Here is an 18,029-nt window from a genome sequence, read left to right on the forward strand (position 1 = left end):
AATTTTAAATTACAAACGGATTTTCTGTCTGTAATAAGTTAATAAAATGCAGCATTTTGTCTATTTAATTACAGACAGAAAATCGTCTGTAACCATTTTCCACGAAAAAAAATTAATTTTACCGACAGAATTATTGACGGATTCTATTTTCCGTCTGTAATTTATGTTAATTCATTTTTTTGTTTTCCGACAAAAAAATCCCTCTGAAATTCTGTCTGTATTTCCGTGGGATAAAATCCGTCGGAAATATCCGTCTGTAATAACTAGTTTTCTAGTAGTGAAGAGTGTGCCGAAAACTATATTCTAAGAGTGTGACAGACACTATATCCCAAGAATGTGGGAGCACTATATACAAAGAAGTATGTCGGACACTATATCTCAAGAGTGTGTCAGGCACTATATCCCAAGAGTGTGAGAGCATTATATACCGAAAAGTGTGGCAGACACTATATCCCAAGAGTGTGTCGGGCACTATATCCCAAAAGTGTGGGAGCATTATATCCCGGGAGTGTGGATGCATAACAGAGAGACAATATCTGGGTTAGCTACTAGATGTGTCGGGTTTTGACAATTTAACGGACACGTGAGCTCACGGAAAGTAGGACAGACATGCATCATACTGCATTTATTTGAAATTTCTTGGGTCTGCATAATTATTTTAGTTTTCCTAATTGATATTCTATTAACTGCTAATTATACTACTAGTTATAATTATTTGTTATGTGTGATTGTTTGATTTCTGTTGATTGCTTATGTTTGTGGCCTGTTGGTTCGGATTATGGTGGAGTGTGGTAGTTTGTAAGTGATTGATTATGTTTTGGGTTGGAGGCCGTGATTGATTATGTTTTAGGCCGGAGGCCATGGTTGATTATCTTTTGGGCTAGAGGTCATGATTAATTGACTTTATGATGGTTTGAATGCTGGATGCATTATGGGCCAGAGGCTGTATTTGATTTGAGTTGCATTTATTGATGAGTTGTGGTGATTTTTTGGGCCAGAGGCCGTGATTGTTTGGGCTGGAGACTGTGATTGTTGGGACGGAGGCCGTGATTGGATAAGTTATACGTGTTGGTAAGTTTGATAAAATTGTTTCTTTGATAGGTAGTGAAATACAAAATATTGTTGAGATTGGAGTTTTGATGATTTCTGATTTTGAATGGATAATCACATGACTTTGAAATAAAGATTGAGGTTTAGTGAATTAGTGAGTAAAGAATTTGATGTAATTAAGAATGAATGAAACTAAATTAGCAAGAATATTTATAAGATAAGTAATGATCACTACTGTAAGCGAATTTTGATTTTATAACAATTCTGAAATCTATCTAGTGAGACCATGTAATTAGGTTTTCACTTCCTACAACCTTATCTTTTTCAAAAAACAGATGAAAAGTCTATGAAGATTTGACCGAGCACTCGATTATATTTTAATTGTTTTATTTCCTTAGATATTTTCCTTCGCCTTTGTTATGGTTATTTACATTTTGTAAAGAGAGATAGGAATTGTGATTTTTATGATATGACTTTTATATATATATATATATATATGGTTCTATAATTATTCTGATTGTGGATGTAATAATATTATGATAATTTATATGTATGTTTGAATGTATGAAAAAGGAGAAAAATGTATTTTTTGGTTTTTAAAAAAAAATCGCTAAAATTTTTAGTTAAAAGTTCCTATTTTATTATTATTATATATAAAAATAATCGTAATATTCTCGCTATCAGAATGACACAGTTAAAAGCGTGACATTATGATAATAAGAATGTTACAGATAATCATTAGAATATATATATATATATATATATAGATTCCATTTATAAATACTACCCACATTTAACACACTTCTATCTAAGAAATAATTATATGAATTGTAGATCAATTCTCAAGATCATTAAATATATATCTATATATGAAAATCTATAAAACAAAAATATTGATATTTAATTTGATGCTTGTACATTTAGTTAGGAAAACTAGCATTATTTTGAAGGGACCCCCATATGGGTATAAGTGAATGTCAAAGTTCTAAATCAACCAATGATGGAAATTAAACGATATATATCTATCTACCCATACTTTGGTCCCAGCTTAAGGGTCATATTGGGCTAGTTTTGTGGCACATCACATATATTCACTTACCAACAACTACTCAACTAGTCATAGCATCAATTGCATAGATAAAAGGGAAACACATACATGAACACATGTTGATATTAATTTCCATGTCATGTGCACCAAATAAAATTGGACCCAAAGTTCATTTTGGTCTCTAGCACCAGATCAAATTCTCATCTCACTTTAAGAGTTTACATATAGTCAATTTAATTTTTACAATAATATATATAATATTGCATATAATTATATATTGATGTACATACACTAGCTTGAAGTCTGAAAAAAATTATAATGAAGATATTTTTTACAATAATAAAAAATTAAACATGTTGTTTTGAAAACTAGGGAGATATTTAATTAGCCACGAGTTTTATGCAATTAACCATGTTTAAAAAATAAACGAGATTTTTTTGCTTAGTTTTTTTTTTGGACTGATGTAGGGTTATTTAGCCATACCTGTGAACGGATTTTTTTACACATATTATATTATTCTTAATTATATAGACATAGCTTTTCTTGTTAAAATAGAAGAAAAATTGGCCTATAATTCCTCTATATAATTATTCCAATTTCCAAGTTTTGGGGCAGAAAATTGTTAACTAAATATTAATGTTACTGCAACGGCGCACCGAGTCACGTAGAATTTGAGAGTTGAGACACTTTGAACAAAGAAAAAGGGAAAAGCACAAAAAAGGGTGTGGCACATCACGTTAAAGCACCAAAAAAGTCATTTGCAAATTGGGATGAAATGAAATGTTATATCAATACACAGATAGCTTATGCGCCTGCTTTGCCTCCGTTTTCTACTCTGGAAAATTCGATGGAAATTGCCATATATAGGACTAAAATTTATTCTTAAATTTTAATTTTAATTTTTAATTAATAACAATGCTATACATATACATTTAATTTTGAACTACATATAGTCGCCATATAAACCTGTGAAAAAATGTTGTACTTAATATATTTAATCAGTTTATTGATGATGATATTTTTATAGACCTAAAAATGGTTGGTCAACCTTTCACTTGGTCTAATAGGCGACAAGGAGATGATCATATAAGAGAGAGGTTGGATAGATTTTTAGTAGGTACTCTATAGCTGAGGCAACACAGAGAGGTCCAGGACAGGTTCCTGAGACAGACCAGGTGCCAGATGTTCCTAACAGACGTAGAGTGGAGCGGAGACATCGTATTGGTACACGAGCCAGTGATCGTGAGTAGAGATGGATCGATGATGCGATTGACGCCATAGAGAAAAGGGGTCGAGGTCGTCGACGAGGTAGGAGGCGCAATCGAGAAGGAGGGAGGGGTGGACATATTAGGAGAGGCGGGGATGACAGTGGTGAAGGTGGAGATGACAGTGGTGGAAATGATGATGAGGGTCGAGCTGAAAGTGGTGGTGGAGGTGGAGAAGATTGTGGTGGTGGTGGTTGTGGTTTAGAGGGTGGATTTGATGTTAGTAGAGGTACTGGCGGAGGTGGAGATGGTGGCAGTAGAGGTAGAGGTGGAGGTGGCTTTTAGTGTGGTGCTTTAGGGTTAGGGGATGGTGGAGGGTTTGGAGGTGACGGAGGTTTTGGCAATTATTTTGTTGGTGTCCCTAGCAGTGATATGGCCCTACATGAGAGTCAGACATTCATGAGCTTGGGTGAGCTCCTTTAGGATTTGCTAGGCAGCGATGGCCTTGATAGTGACTTCGGAGAAAAAGATTAGCATCATTATCCAGGAGGATGAGGTATCCCGATGTGGACTGCAAGTCTCCGGACAGCAGACACCCCCTTGATGTGGACCTGAACGAGCCTCCGTCAGGGCCTTTGGACGAGACATTTGCATTGGGTGGCACTCCTCCCTCGGTAGTTGCAGCTGCACCCCCGATCGTGCAAGTCTATCTAGGCCACCCGAACTGACCGGAGACGAGGATGAGGTACCTCTTGCTCAGAGAGCGCAGAGGATCAGGCGCCCCCGTCGCTGCCTCACAGGATCACATCTATTCTGACTATTCGGATGACTGTTATGTTATGTGTTATTATGTTATCGTGCTATGTCATTAGTATTGGGTTGTTGTATTCAGAAATAGGTCATCATGCTATGTTATTATGGTTGTTATGTTATTATGTTATCATGTTAACATCTTAATATGTAATTATTCTTACCATGTTATCATGATATGTCATTATATAATACTTGAATGACTTTGGAAGGTATATATTAATGATGTTCTTAATCGATCTATGTTGAAAGTTCACGAGAAAAAAAGTGAAGGTAACACCGTGCTGAAAAAGAAAACACAATAACATCAATAACGACAGTTTGTTCGACAAGACAATAATAAAAACAACTAGAAACACGGAAAAGATAACACATCTCTCAACAAGCATTGCTAAACAAAAATAAAGCGTAATACAGTGGATATATGAAAAGGCAACACAATAAAAAAATACTAAACTCTGCCCACTGCTCCAGACCCCCCGGTGACTCCTCCCTGTGAACAATTCCGCCGAGTATGACCACGCTGTCTGTATAGCCTACACTGCTTTGGTCTATTCGGATCCGCTTCATCCATATTGGTGCGAATTCTTGTGCTCCTTGGATGATCCTGATATGCACGCCTCTTACTGGGATCAGGGATGACGGTTGGACCATCATATGGTGGCCATAAGCCTTCTGGAATCGGTAGATTGAATCCCATCTCGTAAACATTAAAATCCATTCTGAGGCGATATACCTCATGAAAATAAGTTGCCCAGCTCAGGTGGGAATATGCACAGCAAGCTACTGCATGTCGACATGGGTAATGAAGTGCCTGAATAAAGTACCCGCAATTGCAAGTCCGATCTCTCAACGAGACTCTGTAAGTACCAAGTGAGAAGTTACCTGTCGGAGTAGTCTCGGCCACATTGAACTCCAAATTATCCCTATCATATAGGGTCATTATGAAACACCTCGATGCCTTTAGATTAGCCTACATTGTCTTAACCAGTGACTGACTAAATTGTTGACATGTCCCCAGTTGTGCCTTAGCCTCTCGTCCCTTGTGAACAAAGAGCTCAGCCAATCTCTCATAGGTGGTCTTCACCAAGAAACAAACTGGAGGGTTCTTGACACCCTTGAGTACCGAGTTAACACACTCGAAAATATTTGTAGTCATATACCGAATCTATGACCTTCATCTCGGTGCTAAGTCCACTTGTCATACTCCATCCTATTATCTCATTCACATATTGCCAGGTCTTCAATCCGGAGGATGTCAAACCAATAATAAAACTCAGCCTCAGTCTTCGCATAAGTAGTGTTGACTAGAAACCTCCTCGCATTCTTTCCCTTGAAACTCAGCACGAAATTTGCTGCAACGTCCTTAACACAGAATGCATGATAAGCAGCAGGTGGAATACAGCCACCATCAGATGCCTCCAAGGCGGCATTGATACCGTTGTGCCTATCTGATATCACGAGAATGCCAGGCTGGGGAGTCACGTGTTGCCGTAAGTGAGATAAGAAAAATGGCTATGACTCCTAGTACAGATTTCGAAAACCACAAACTAACCGGCAAGTGCACCAGGTCGTACCAAGTAATACCTCAGGTGAGTGAGGGTCGATCCCATGAGAATTGATGGATTAAGCAACAATGGTTGAGTGATTAACTTAGTCAGACAAGCAAAAAGGAGTGTTTTAGGTTCCAATTATCATAAAGCAATAAATCAGAGAGTTAAGAAAGCAAGTAATGAATGGTTAGTGAAAACAGTATGAAGAGAATAGTTAAGGCTTTGGAGATGTTAAATTTCCAGAGTAATAGTTCCTACCACTCACTTTAATCATGCAAGGATTCAATTCATGGCAAACCCTAATTGATTAAACCTGAATTCCTTAGAAATTTAATCTCTTCTAACCAAACAAACCGCCAATTCCTTGGTCACTTAAATTAAGTTAGAAGTTTAAGTCTAATCCTAGTTTATGAGCCACATAAATCCTAGGTACCTAAAAATAAGATGATTATATGTCACATAATACATTAAGTTCAGGTAATTTGAGAATTGTGAGGAATTGATTTCAAACTGTTATTCAAGTAATTTAACTTTTCCAAGATTCAACAAGAATTCAGTTAGAAAAAAAGTTATCTTCCAATATACTCTAACTCCTAGGATGAAGAACGAAACCCATCCTTGAAAATAAACCAATGCATTGATTAAGAGAAGAGTGACAATAGTATTAATCCATTAAAGTAACAGAGCTCCTAACTTTAACAATAGAGGTTTAGTTGCTCATGGTGCGAAAAAATCCTAGCAGAAAAAAGTGTAAAGTGTGGAAGATGAGAAGAAGAGCTAGGTCAAAATATCTTCTCCTTTTATATCTAATCCTAATTTATGTAAAATATATTTTCTAAAACCTATAAATATCTTTTCTTAATTAAAAACTAAATAATAAATCAACTTAATTATTAAGATTTGGTGCAAATCACATGGAAGCCCTTCAATTTCAGTGTATTGGGGCCAATCTTGAGCTGGGTGAAGTTTGGCGCCACGTACTTGTAACGTTGCATGCATTCCCAAGCTTCCTGGTGCCAAACGCCGGGATGTGGCGTTTGGCGCCATTATGGCCGAAATAAATTGGAGCTTTATTGTGATCCTGGCGCCAAACTTGAGCTAAATAAAGTTTGGCGCCACCTCTTGCATATAATTGACTCATTTTTTTTTCTTTCTGAATTCCGCTAAATTCGTCCGAATACTACCTGAAATCAATTAAATTGCAAGACAACTCAAAGTAGCATTTATGGTGGCTTAAAAAACCTAAATTTTTAATTCAACAAATTCAAATGCAAATTCACTGAGAAACGATAAGAAAGATGCTCACGCATCAACTCCACATTTTCACCCTCCACTAGGGCAAAAGCAATAGGGACGATATTAGAATTCCCATCCTGAGCAATTGCAACCAGCAAAGTTCTCCCATATTTGCCGTACAAGTAGGTCCCGTCAATACTGACCAAAGGCTTACAATGCTTGAATGCCTCGATGCACGGTGAGAATGACCAAAAGAGTTGGTGGAAAAACGCATGTGACTCGTTAACCTGGCCTCCAACTTGCATAGGACTCGTCTTCAAAACCGCATACTGCTTGGCATCGTTATCTTCACACCTAACACCCATCTTGGAAACTCATTATAGGCCTCCTCCCAATCCCTATATATCTGCGCGATGGCCTTCTGCTTCGCCAACCAAATCCTCCTGTACGCCGGTCAAACCCAAATAAGCCTCCGTCATATTCTGCAGAACTTTGATGGATACAGCCGCATAAACTCGGATCATAGGAAGGATGAAAGCAGATATCACATCATAATCAAACTTCCTATGATCACTGGAGATTGAGATGGCCAAATATGTATGAGGTCTGTTATACCGTCTGACCTCCCAGATATCCTTCCACTGCCATAGAGTGATCCGATTCATCCATCTGCAGCTGTTTCTAAACTCCTTACACTTTTCGTAGTACGTACTTGGCATGGTTTGATTCAAGCACTTTGTACTCAACCCCCAGTGCTATAAGTCTTCACACATAAGACAACTTCCTCTTTATTTTAAAACTATTGACCGACTTGGAACTCAGCTAGACTTGCGGTGTCCTATGAATCTTTGGCCCCAAAACTGGATTCCACATCTGAGAAAAGTGCGGCGGGTACTACTAAGTTCTCGAGCTCGATGCTCCACCAGCCCCAACAGGAATACTCCTGCCTATATCATCATCACTCTCATCATCAATCATAGCGGGTTCGACCTCATCGTCATCCCCTAGCAAGTCTTCCACCGCATCTAGTACTCCAACCTTTCTAAGAATCAGAATCATAACAGGAGTATTCATGTTAGCACCTATTTTCGCATTCTCATCATGGTGTAGATCGACTGCGAAAGATGGAGATGCCACCAAATCTCCCACAGTTGTCATTACAGGTAGAGATGAAGACGCAACAACAGGGGTTGAACTGGAAGCTGCTGCCATTGGTATTGATTGATAATTCCGGTTCGATACTCCTGAGTTAGAGACCACATCCACAAGCTTAGCCAATAGTTCAGCCATTCTCACCTCGAAAAACTGGCAACGATAGTGAAGTAAAACTTGCAAATTTTTGTCACTGTCTATCACAAACGAGTCGTATTTCACCCCATCGCGAACTACAGAAATCGAAATTCTGAAATATAAATTCTCTATCTGTTTCATTCCCTGCAGTCTCAATTTCTGTAGTATAGTATTCTGAAAATCAACAAGACTCGTAGAAGCTCTAATAAAGACACTCAACGGATCATTATCAGTAAATTTTATACCCGATCGTATTTTTTTCTTTATCGTGCCTTTGTAGTGCACAAGAACTAGAAAACTCTCTTCACTAGCCATTGTGAATTTACTTCAATTCAACACTCTACGTTAATGCCCTATTTATATAGCATATGCTCTTTAATAAGTAAATCGAATGAAATCAATTCGATTTTATCGTATGCATTATTGCTTTGATAGTAATTAGCTTCGATTTACCATGATCTACTTCTTGTGTAAATCGAATCATATTTATTCGAATTACATGCATGAACATCCAACGTAAATCGAACCATATTAATTCAAATTGCATATATCAACCTTCTCCAATGTAAATCGAATCATATTGATTCAAATTGTATGATACCCTAATAAATCAATTTCATTATTTTGATTTACAAAAAAATCATACTAAATCAATTTAAATTGTTTCGATTTACATAAAATAAAAGTAAATCGAAATAAATTGATTCGATTTACATAGAATTAGAACATTCACATCCACTCTTCACATTTAGGATATTCACATAAATTTCAAACCCTAATAGTTTGTTTGTGATTTGCCTTAAATACACATACAAAATATTGCATGATGAAGAATTTTAATTTTAAATATGTTTCCAGAAGTTTGTTTATTCGGAAAAAATATTAGTACTATACTTAAAGTAAAGATGGAGGAACCGACTGAAATTTTTATTCCTGTACTTTGCATCTGCTGACTGTGGACTAGCTAGTATAGGGTTAAATTTATTTTTAATTTCTTAATTAGTTGTAATATTGAGGTTTGAGTGTAATGTGTATTTTTATTTTTTTTATTTTTTTTTAATTGTTCTTTTGCAAACTTTGTTCCTGAATTCTGATCTCATAGCTTACGATCTTGCTTGCAAGTTGATCGTCAAGTTGCATATAATGTGAGAGAAGTTAGGGCATTCTAGCCTCCATGTTTGCGAAAATTACGAAACTGCCATTCTTTTCTTTGTTGACAAATAAATGAATTAGGGCGTCCATCATGCATAAAGTCAAGAATATCCCACGGCACTTGTAAATTTAATCCTATTTTATATATTTTTGCTTCATTTAATTACTATTAGTGGATATTCTAAAAAAGATGTAAATTTTTTTATTTGTATTATCTTGCTAAACCACTAAAGATTGTACAAGTTTTTGTTATTATTTTTCTAATACTGAACAGGTCATAGTCTTCAAAAGTTGTAACACACTAATTATATAGGTCTCACCATGCAGGAAGATGTGTTTTTTTTTTTTAAATGGACAAAAATGTGTATATATATATATATATATATATATATTTGCTTTTGTTATATATAAAATAAGTTTACTATATGCAATAATGTGAAAAGCGAAATGTAAAGTAGAGAAATTCCAAATGAACTTACTTTGAAATTTTAATATTTGATATATATATGTAACCCTGCTCCATGACTATGCACATTACATGTGAAGGACGCATTAGTTTTGAGTTGAAGTTTTTAGCATTAAGCAAGACTCTCATTAATTACGACCTTAGTGGGATTTTTTTCTTTAATTTGGTTAACCATGGTATTTCTTAATTCAGTCGGAGGGTAATAATTAATTTATTGCGAATCAGAATTTTATTTAAAAATTTAGTATTAACTAATAAATTTTTGTATACAGAAATAAAAATTCTAAATACTTGATTAAATAGATAAATAAAATAATTATTCGACCAACTCAAATTTATTATTTTAGTAAAAATTTATAAGAAATGAATTATATGATAACTTAGTCGTAAACATCCCAACACATTATTGTTGCCTGCCATTATATATATGTGGCTTTAATTTATTCACAAATTAATTCATATTCCCTGGCCTTATAAAAATAAGGCAAGGACTTATGCAAACAAGTGAAATATTTCCTTCTTGAGTAGGAATATAGTTAAAAGAGATAATGATGGGAGTAAGGATACTCTTCGCTGGAAAAACATGTCCTAATGTCCAATAATATAATGTGTTGGTATAGCATGGGGAATCCATTATTTATTAAATTAATATAGATTTTAGATATTTTTACCCTGATATTTTTAAATGAAAGATATATTATCAATTCCATGTCGTTTTAATTTATTCCCTGCTTTTCATTATATTAAGCAGTTTTTTTTTTGAGTTTGTTTCATATTTATGGGCAATTGGGCATCTTACTTTTTGATATATGTAAATTAGGGCAGTGCATGTGTTATAATTTTTTATGGTAAAAAAATTACTTTTATAAAACACCAGCTTGAATTTCTAAAATATTCAAATTAAAAAATCTTTATTTTTTTACCAATTAAAATAAATAAAAACTAATTTATGAAGAGAGACATTTTAATATTTTCTAATTTTATAGAAAATTTTAAGTTTCAAAATCACCTGTTTAGAATTTGAAATAAATGCACCCTTTTGATTAAGAATCATTTTGTAATCTTATTATTATCTCTTCTCATTTTCCTTTTGCAGTCATTAATAATATAGTTATTAAAAAAAATTGTCTGCATTTTGACTAATATTACCTCAAATGCAAGATAGATAAAAAAAAAAGTACCATCTAACAATAAAAAAGTATAATTGAAACATAAAAACACATTGGTAACCCCTCAACTTTGCTTTCTTTGATCAATCCAATTGTTCATATATAAGACTATTGTTTGAATTATCAAATGTACCTCTAAATTGGTAAATATGTAAAATTCCTTTGTTCATGAAGAAAGAGCTAGTAGGATCATTCATGAGATTGCATAAAAGTTGCATATGTATTCACATGAACATAAATGAAAAGAGAGAAACCCATTTTGGTAAATTGAAGTAGACCAAGTTGGTCCCTATTTTAATACATGACCCCCACATGAACCTCATTTAACCCCTTTCATCTTTTGAAAAATCCAACCCCACACACCACACCACACCACACCCCCACACCCCTCTCCTCTCTCTCTCATCGCCCACAGACACCATATATAGGACCTACGATAAAAAAAATACTATATAACCCTAACATCAATACCAACCCAAAACCCCTCTTCCTCTCTTTCTCTCTTCATTCCTAAAACAAAATCTCTTTCAAAATATCAAAATCTCATTAAAACCCTAAATACTATTCCTCATATTACTCATTGATTAAATTTAGTTAAAGTTTAAAAACTTCTTGTATAACTATATAAGTCTCTTGTAATAGGCTAGTACTTTAAACAAATCGAAGTGACAAAAGCTGAACAGAAAAAATGCCTCCAAATCCACCGAAGTCTTCTATGCTAGTCCACCGGATCAACCACACCGCTACCACCGGTGGTGTGGCCACTGTCACCGGATGCAATCATCTTAAGAAGAATTCTTCACCGGCCGTCGTCATCCCTGACGCTGTGGCGAGATACCACACGCATGCTGTGGCGGCAAACCAGTGCTGCTCAGCGGTGGTGCAGGAGATCGCCGCGCCGGTTTCCGCCGTATGGTCCGTCGTCCGCCGCTTTGACAACCCTCAGGCCTACAAGCACTTCGTGAAGAGCTGCCACGTCATCGGCGGCGACGGCGCCGTAGGTACAGTCCGTGAGGTCCACGTCATCTCCGGCCTCCCCGCCGGCCGGAGCACCGAGAGACTCGAGATCCTCGACGAAGAAGAGCACGTCCTCAGCTTTAGCGTCGTCGGCGGCGACCACCGCCTCGCGAACTACCGATCCGTTACTACGCTTCATTCCTCCGGCGGCGGAGATTCCTCCGGCGCCGGCACGGTGGTTGTGGAATCCTACGTAGTGGATGTGCCTCCGGGGAACACAAAAGAAGACACGTGCGTTTTTGTGGACACAATCGTAAAATGCAACCTTCAATCTTTGGCGCATATCGCTGAGAATTTAACAAGACGAAACTGCATCAACAACAATAACACCAAGTTCTGTACCTAATTTTTTTTTTTCCCTTAATTTTTAATTTTTGCATTTTTAATTTATAGTAGTTCTATTATAACTAAGATATAAATATTTATGTGTCTATATATTATATATATTCGGAATTATTATTAGTTAAGTTTTTGGACTTAACACATTTTGCTTGGGTTAGTTAGGGGGTGGGATATTATTATTTCTTGTTACAGCTAAGTTAGTTGGTGACTCTCTAAAGTATAATCCCCTAACATTATTGCTACATGTAAAGTTGATGATCTACAAAATCAACCAATTTTGGGTTGGTGTAATTGTTGATTAAGTGATATGATGAAATATGAATATAATTTGTGAATATTGGTTTGATTGTCCTTTTTGATAATATGTATGTAGAATAATATATCATATATACATTGTTATTAAAGTAAGAAAATAGTATATGTAACAATTTGTAAGTGGAGTGAAAGGGTTAATGCGATTGGGAATCTATTTATTAATTAGTGGAAGGATGGTGATGAGATGAAGAGAATTGCACTAAGTACATTCATTGATAAATTAATTTGGTGATGAGCTTGTGTGAATTTAGTGCTATATTGAACATAAAAAAATTTGGGTAGTGTTTTGTTATGTCATGAATTGCAAGTTTCCACATGAAATAATATATTCTTGAGCATTTTAAATTTGAGCTCCCATTACTCCCATCACAAGCTAAGGCGAATCTATGGATGAAGATGGTGCTGTTTCCTTTTCCGGTATATGGATTATATTTTTGCCTTTCGCTTTTCCTATTGCATATAATTAACCATATATATAAATATAAATTAAATATATAAAGTTTAATTTTAATCTATTCTCAGTATAAGTTAAAAATATTTTATACATATATTCAATTATATATCACCGTATTATTAGTAAATAACTACTAATTATTTAAATGAATAAATGTAATTGAGTGATTATGTAAAATATTTTGTATTGTAAATCAATCAAAATTAAACTTTTATATATATATATATATATATATATATTGGTAAAAATTTATATGAGTGCATAGATATATACTTATTAAAATTATCATCATCCGGTAGATTTATGAGGTTATTTCAAATTAATTTGATATATCTCAGGTGCACATTAAGGACGATTAGTATAGCTTATTAAGTGCATCTTTTACTTTTCATTTTTGACATATATATATATATATATATGATCCACTGATTGCGGAGTATATATATTTCTTTTTCAATACAAGCATTTTATATCTTTCGAATTATATATGACTAGTAACATTTCTAGGAGAGGTCCTTTCGGGTACGACGACTTTGAATTATCTTTACATTTCTAGTCATACACAAAAATAAATAAATTTATGAATAAATAAGAATATTTTAAATGAGAAAGATAGTGAAAATATTAGTTTTTTTTTAAAAAAAAAAAACAAATGAAGCAAGGCATATTAAAAGGTATATACTACGATATATCTACCAAGCTGTCGTTAGCTGTAAACAAGATTATATAACTTCAATTTGAAATTATATATATATGTATTTATTCATTTATGTATTATTATTATTATTTATGAGGCAGAGAAGAGTAAAAGCATATGAAAGAACGATACATACATGCAAGTTGCATAATAATAATGGTACTATATAATGTGCAGACGTACTTTAGTGTTATTTTAATTGAACAAGTTGCATTGCATATTTTTCTATATTGAATTCAAGTTGGTGAGAGAGAGCGTGGAAAGAGAAAGAAATGAAATCAAAGGGGGGAAGCATTGAAGAAGGAAATGCTTAAAATAGAGAGAGAAAGATAAGAAAAGGGTGGCATCATGTTTGTTTGAGTGTGAATCATGAATAGTATTCATCGTCGCTTTCTGCAACTTGCCCATGCAAGTGGCACATATTTAATAATATTTTTTCTTTTTATTAAATCTACAAAATAGAAAAAATATGCACTTATTTTCAGAAACAAAAATAGTAGTCATTGAATCTATCATTCGAATAGAATAAATATTAAAATATAAAATATACATTAAAAATAAATTAAATATAATTTTTTATTTTAAAAAATAAATATTATACATTAAAAATAAATTAAACATAATTGAACACATATGGTCTTAATAATAATAATCCCTGTTCCTTGCACCATCCTTTTTGTTTGTCCACTTTTGGGGATGAGTTGAATATTGAATATTGAATTTTTGAATATTGAATATGAAGAATATTAATGGCTATCTTCAACTTAATTCCATTCACCTGTCACGCTACCTTCTCGAGTGTTTCTTAAGTTCTTTCACATTTTTTGTTAGGCTTTCTAAAGATAAGGTTTAAATTAAATTTTTGAATAATTTTATTCTTTATATAGAGTTAATAATATATAAAATTGAATTAGACATGCTAACTATATTAGAGCCCATTTTTATATAGTTGTTATAGAGACATCTCTGAAATGGTCCAATTTTATTTAAGCTTTAATTTATTAAAAATTAATATGTAAAACTTTAATTATTCTCTTTGAGCTGAAAATAAAGTTAATTGACAATTAATTCAATGGGCAAACCATAAAAAATTCTCTCTAAATGATTAAATAGTTGACTGGACTAATTTTTTAAATATGATAAAAATAAAAATATTCTCAAAATATTTTAAATTATAATAAAAAATAACAAAAAAATTAATTTCTTATAAGTAATAAATGAATTATATATTTAGCAAATCGCTTCTGTATTTGATTTGAAATTTTAATAAAAAAATTTGGATAACTATATATGTATAAAGTGCATGCAAAAAAAAATCAAAATCAAAATTCGATTTCTAGATTTTATTTTCATATTACAAATTAAAAAATATCTATTTATCTTAAAATTATTAAATTTTAAAAATAAAATATCTTATTTTTTTAATTATATTTATAATAAAAATCATATTAAAATTTAATTTTTAAAGTTTTTTTAAAATATATATTTAATAATTAAATACTCTTGTTATGTTTTAAAATATTTTGAGATTATTTTTATTGTTAATGTATTTGGAGGATATTTTGTAAGTAAATTAATAATTCAAAATCATTTTTGGTGGTTTGTTCTGATTCAATAGTAGATGGGTAAGTTTTTGTAATTTAAGTATAAATTTTTTCATCCATAAAATTTAAACTTAAACAATTATTTCAGCATAAATATTAAACTACTTATTACATTTACCATAGGTTAAGTAATCTTCTTTATTTTTAACTCCCATATGCTAAGAGGGAAAAAAAAAAATCTTTCTTGCTCTGGGAAAAATCTTGGATTCTTGGTATCCATTTCAAGTAAAACGATAAATAAAAAAGTTAACGATAAAAAATATTTTTCATTATTACTCCGAATGAATTTAATAGTTTTTAAAACTTTCACTGGAAAATTTTCCTACCCTCTATATATTATTCTGAAAATGACCTTACAACAAATCACTGACCGTATTATTCAATTCTTTTGCATTGTATCACTCATTTTGTCACTGCTGTGTCAAGTACAACTACTGTAAAGCCCCAACAAACGGGTAAGGTTCATAGATATTCAATTACTGGATTTCAATTAAGCTATATAATATAATTATTAGTCATATTTAATTTAGAATCAAGCAACATTAACAAGCATTGGATTAATAATACAGGGATACTACACATCCATGTAACCATGTAACTAAATTGGCTCAACACAAAAAAAACTTAGTATCATTAAATGAAACGTGAAATACACGCGTCCAACACACACGAAATCGCTCTTCTTCTTCTTCTTCTTCTTCTTCTTACGCTCGTTTGCGCACGGAGTGTCTTCTTCTTCTTCGCCCTCTTCTTCATGTTCCTCCTTCTCCTCCTTCTCCTCCTTTTTCGCATTCCTTCTTCTTCACGTGTTTTCTCCTTATCGTCATTCTTTTGTTCTTGTTGCTGCTGTATTTTTTTGTCTTTTCCTCCTTCTCTCTCTGGTGAAGAAGCAGTAGAAGGTGAGGAAGAAGAGTTTTGAATAGTGCAGAATGAACCGAACACAGTATTCATGGTGAACCGAACATAGTACTCATGGTGAACCGAACACAATACAATTGTATAGTACTGAGTGAACGAAACATAATCCATTATATAAAATCAAATTCAAACAGCTTTCTGCAGAATGAACCGAACACAATACTCATAGTGAACCGAACACAGTACTCATGGTGAAACAATTGTATAGTACTAAGTGAACGAAACATAATCCATTATATAAAATCAAATTCAAATAACTCTGCCTACAATTTACATATTATCAATTCAATTCAATTCAATTCAATTCAATTCAGTACACCTCCGTCCATTTAATTCAATTCAAATTAGCAATTGCATTCCATTCAATTCGATTCAAAATTGAATAATCCAAACTTTGTCAGTTTGATTCGTTTCATAAGAGTAATCCAAATTGCTCTCCTGTTTACCAAAAAATTATGAACCCCTAAACACTGAACCCTAAACCCTAAACCCTAAACACTAAAACCAGAACCCTGAACACTGAACCTTGAACCCATAAACCCTAAATCCCTAAAACCCTAAAACCTAAACCCTAAACCCTATACCCTATAACCTAAACCCTAAACCCTAAACCCTAAACCCTGAACCCAAACCCTGAACTCTAAACTCTGAATCTTAAACGCTAAACCATAAACCCTAAAATTTGAACCCGAACCCTGAACACTGAACTCTGAACCTTGAATGCTAAACTCTAAACCCTAAACCCTAAACTCTAAATCCTGAACCCTACCGTAAACCCTAAATCCCTAATATCCTGAACCCTGAACCCTAAACTCTAGATCCCTAAATCCTAAACCCTCGACCATAAACATAGTGAACCGAAATTAATACACGGGACGAACCGAAAGTTTGAAACACACTGAACCCCTGTACACTGAACCCTGAACTCATAAATCCTAAACCCTAAAACCCTAAACCCTAAAATCCTATCGTCATTCTTTTGTTGTTGATCTGCATTGCCTCCATCATTCTCCTTTGGTCGCGTTCATCTTCTCGTTTTCTTATTTCGATATGGTTGTATTTATCTTCTTCCTATTCTTCTTCATTTTCTTCTTCGATCTGTACTTCTGAATCGAAACAATAAATGACTCAACTTCAAATCAGGAGAGCAATTTGGATTACTCTTCTGAAACGAATCAAACTGACAAAGTTTGGATTATTCAATTTTGAATCGAATTGAATGGAATGCAATTGCTAATTTAAATTGAATTAAATGGACGGAGGTGTACTGAATTGAATTGAATTGATAATATGTAAATTGTGGGCAGAGTTATTTGAATTTGATTTTATATAATGGGTTATGTTTCATTCACTCAGTACTATACAATTGTTTCACCATGAGTACTGTGTTCAGTTCATTCTGCAGAAAACTGTTTGAATTTAATTTTATATAATGGATTATGTTTCGTTCACTCAGTACTATACAATTGTATTGTGTTCGGTTCACTATGAGTACTGTGTTCGGTTCACCATGAGTACTGTGTTCGGTTCATTCTGCACTATTCAAAACTCTTCTTCCTCATCTTCTACTGCTTCTTCACCAGAGAGAAGGAGAAAAAGACAAAAAAATACAGCAGCAACAACAACAAAAGAATGACGATAAGGAAAAAATACGTGAAGAAGAAGGAACGCGAAAAAGGAGAAGAAGGAGGAGAAGGAGGAAC

The 18,029-nt window shown here is 33.6% G+C and overlaps 1 protein-coding gene across 1 annotated transcript; it reads left to right on the forward strand.

Moving 5' to 3' along the window:
* Nucleotides 1-11,187: 11,187 nt before the first annotated feature.
* LOC112728059 (abscisic acid receptor PYL4) lies at nucleotides 11,188-12,673 on the forward strand. Its single transcript, XM_025778039.3, has one exon. It carries the CDS (start codon nucleotides 11,668-11,670, stop codon nucleotides 12,340-12,342), a length of 675 nt encoding a protein of 224 aa, XP_025633824.1. The 5' UTR covers nucleotides 11,188-11,667; the 3' UTR covers nucleotides 12,343-12,673.
* Nucleotides 12,674-18,029: the final 5,356 nt, after the last annotated feature.

Source organism: Arachis hypogaea, chromosome 12 (assembly GCF_003086295.3).
Source record: "Arachis hypogaea cultivar Tifrunner chromosome 12, arahy.Tifrunner.gnm2.J5K5, whole genome shotgun sequence".
Classification (NCBI taxonomy): Eukaryota; Viridiplantae; Streptophyta; class Magnoliopsida; order Fabales; family Fabaceae; genus Arachis; species Arachis hypogaea.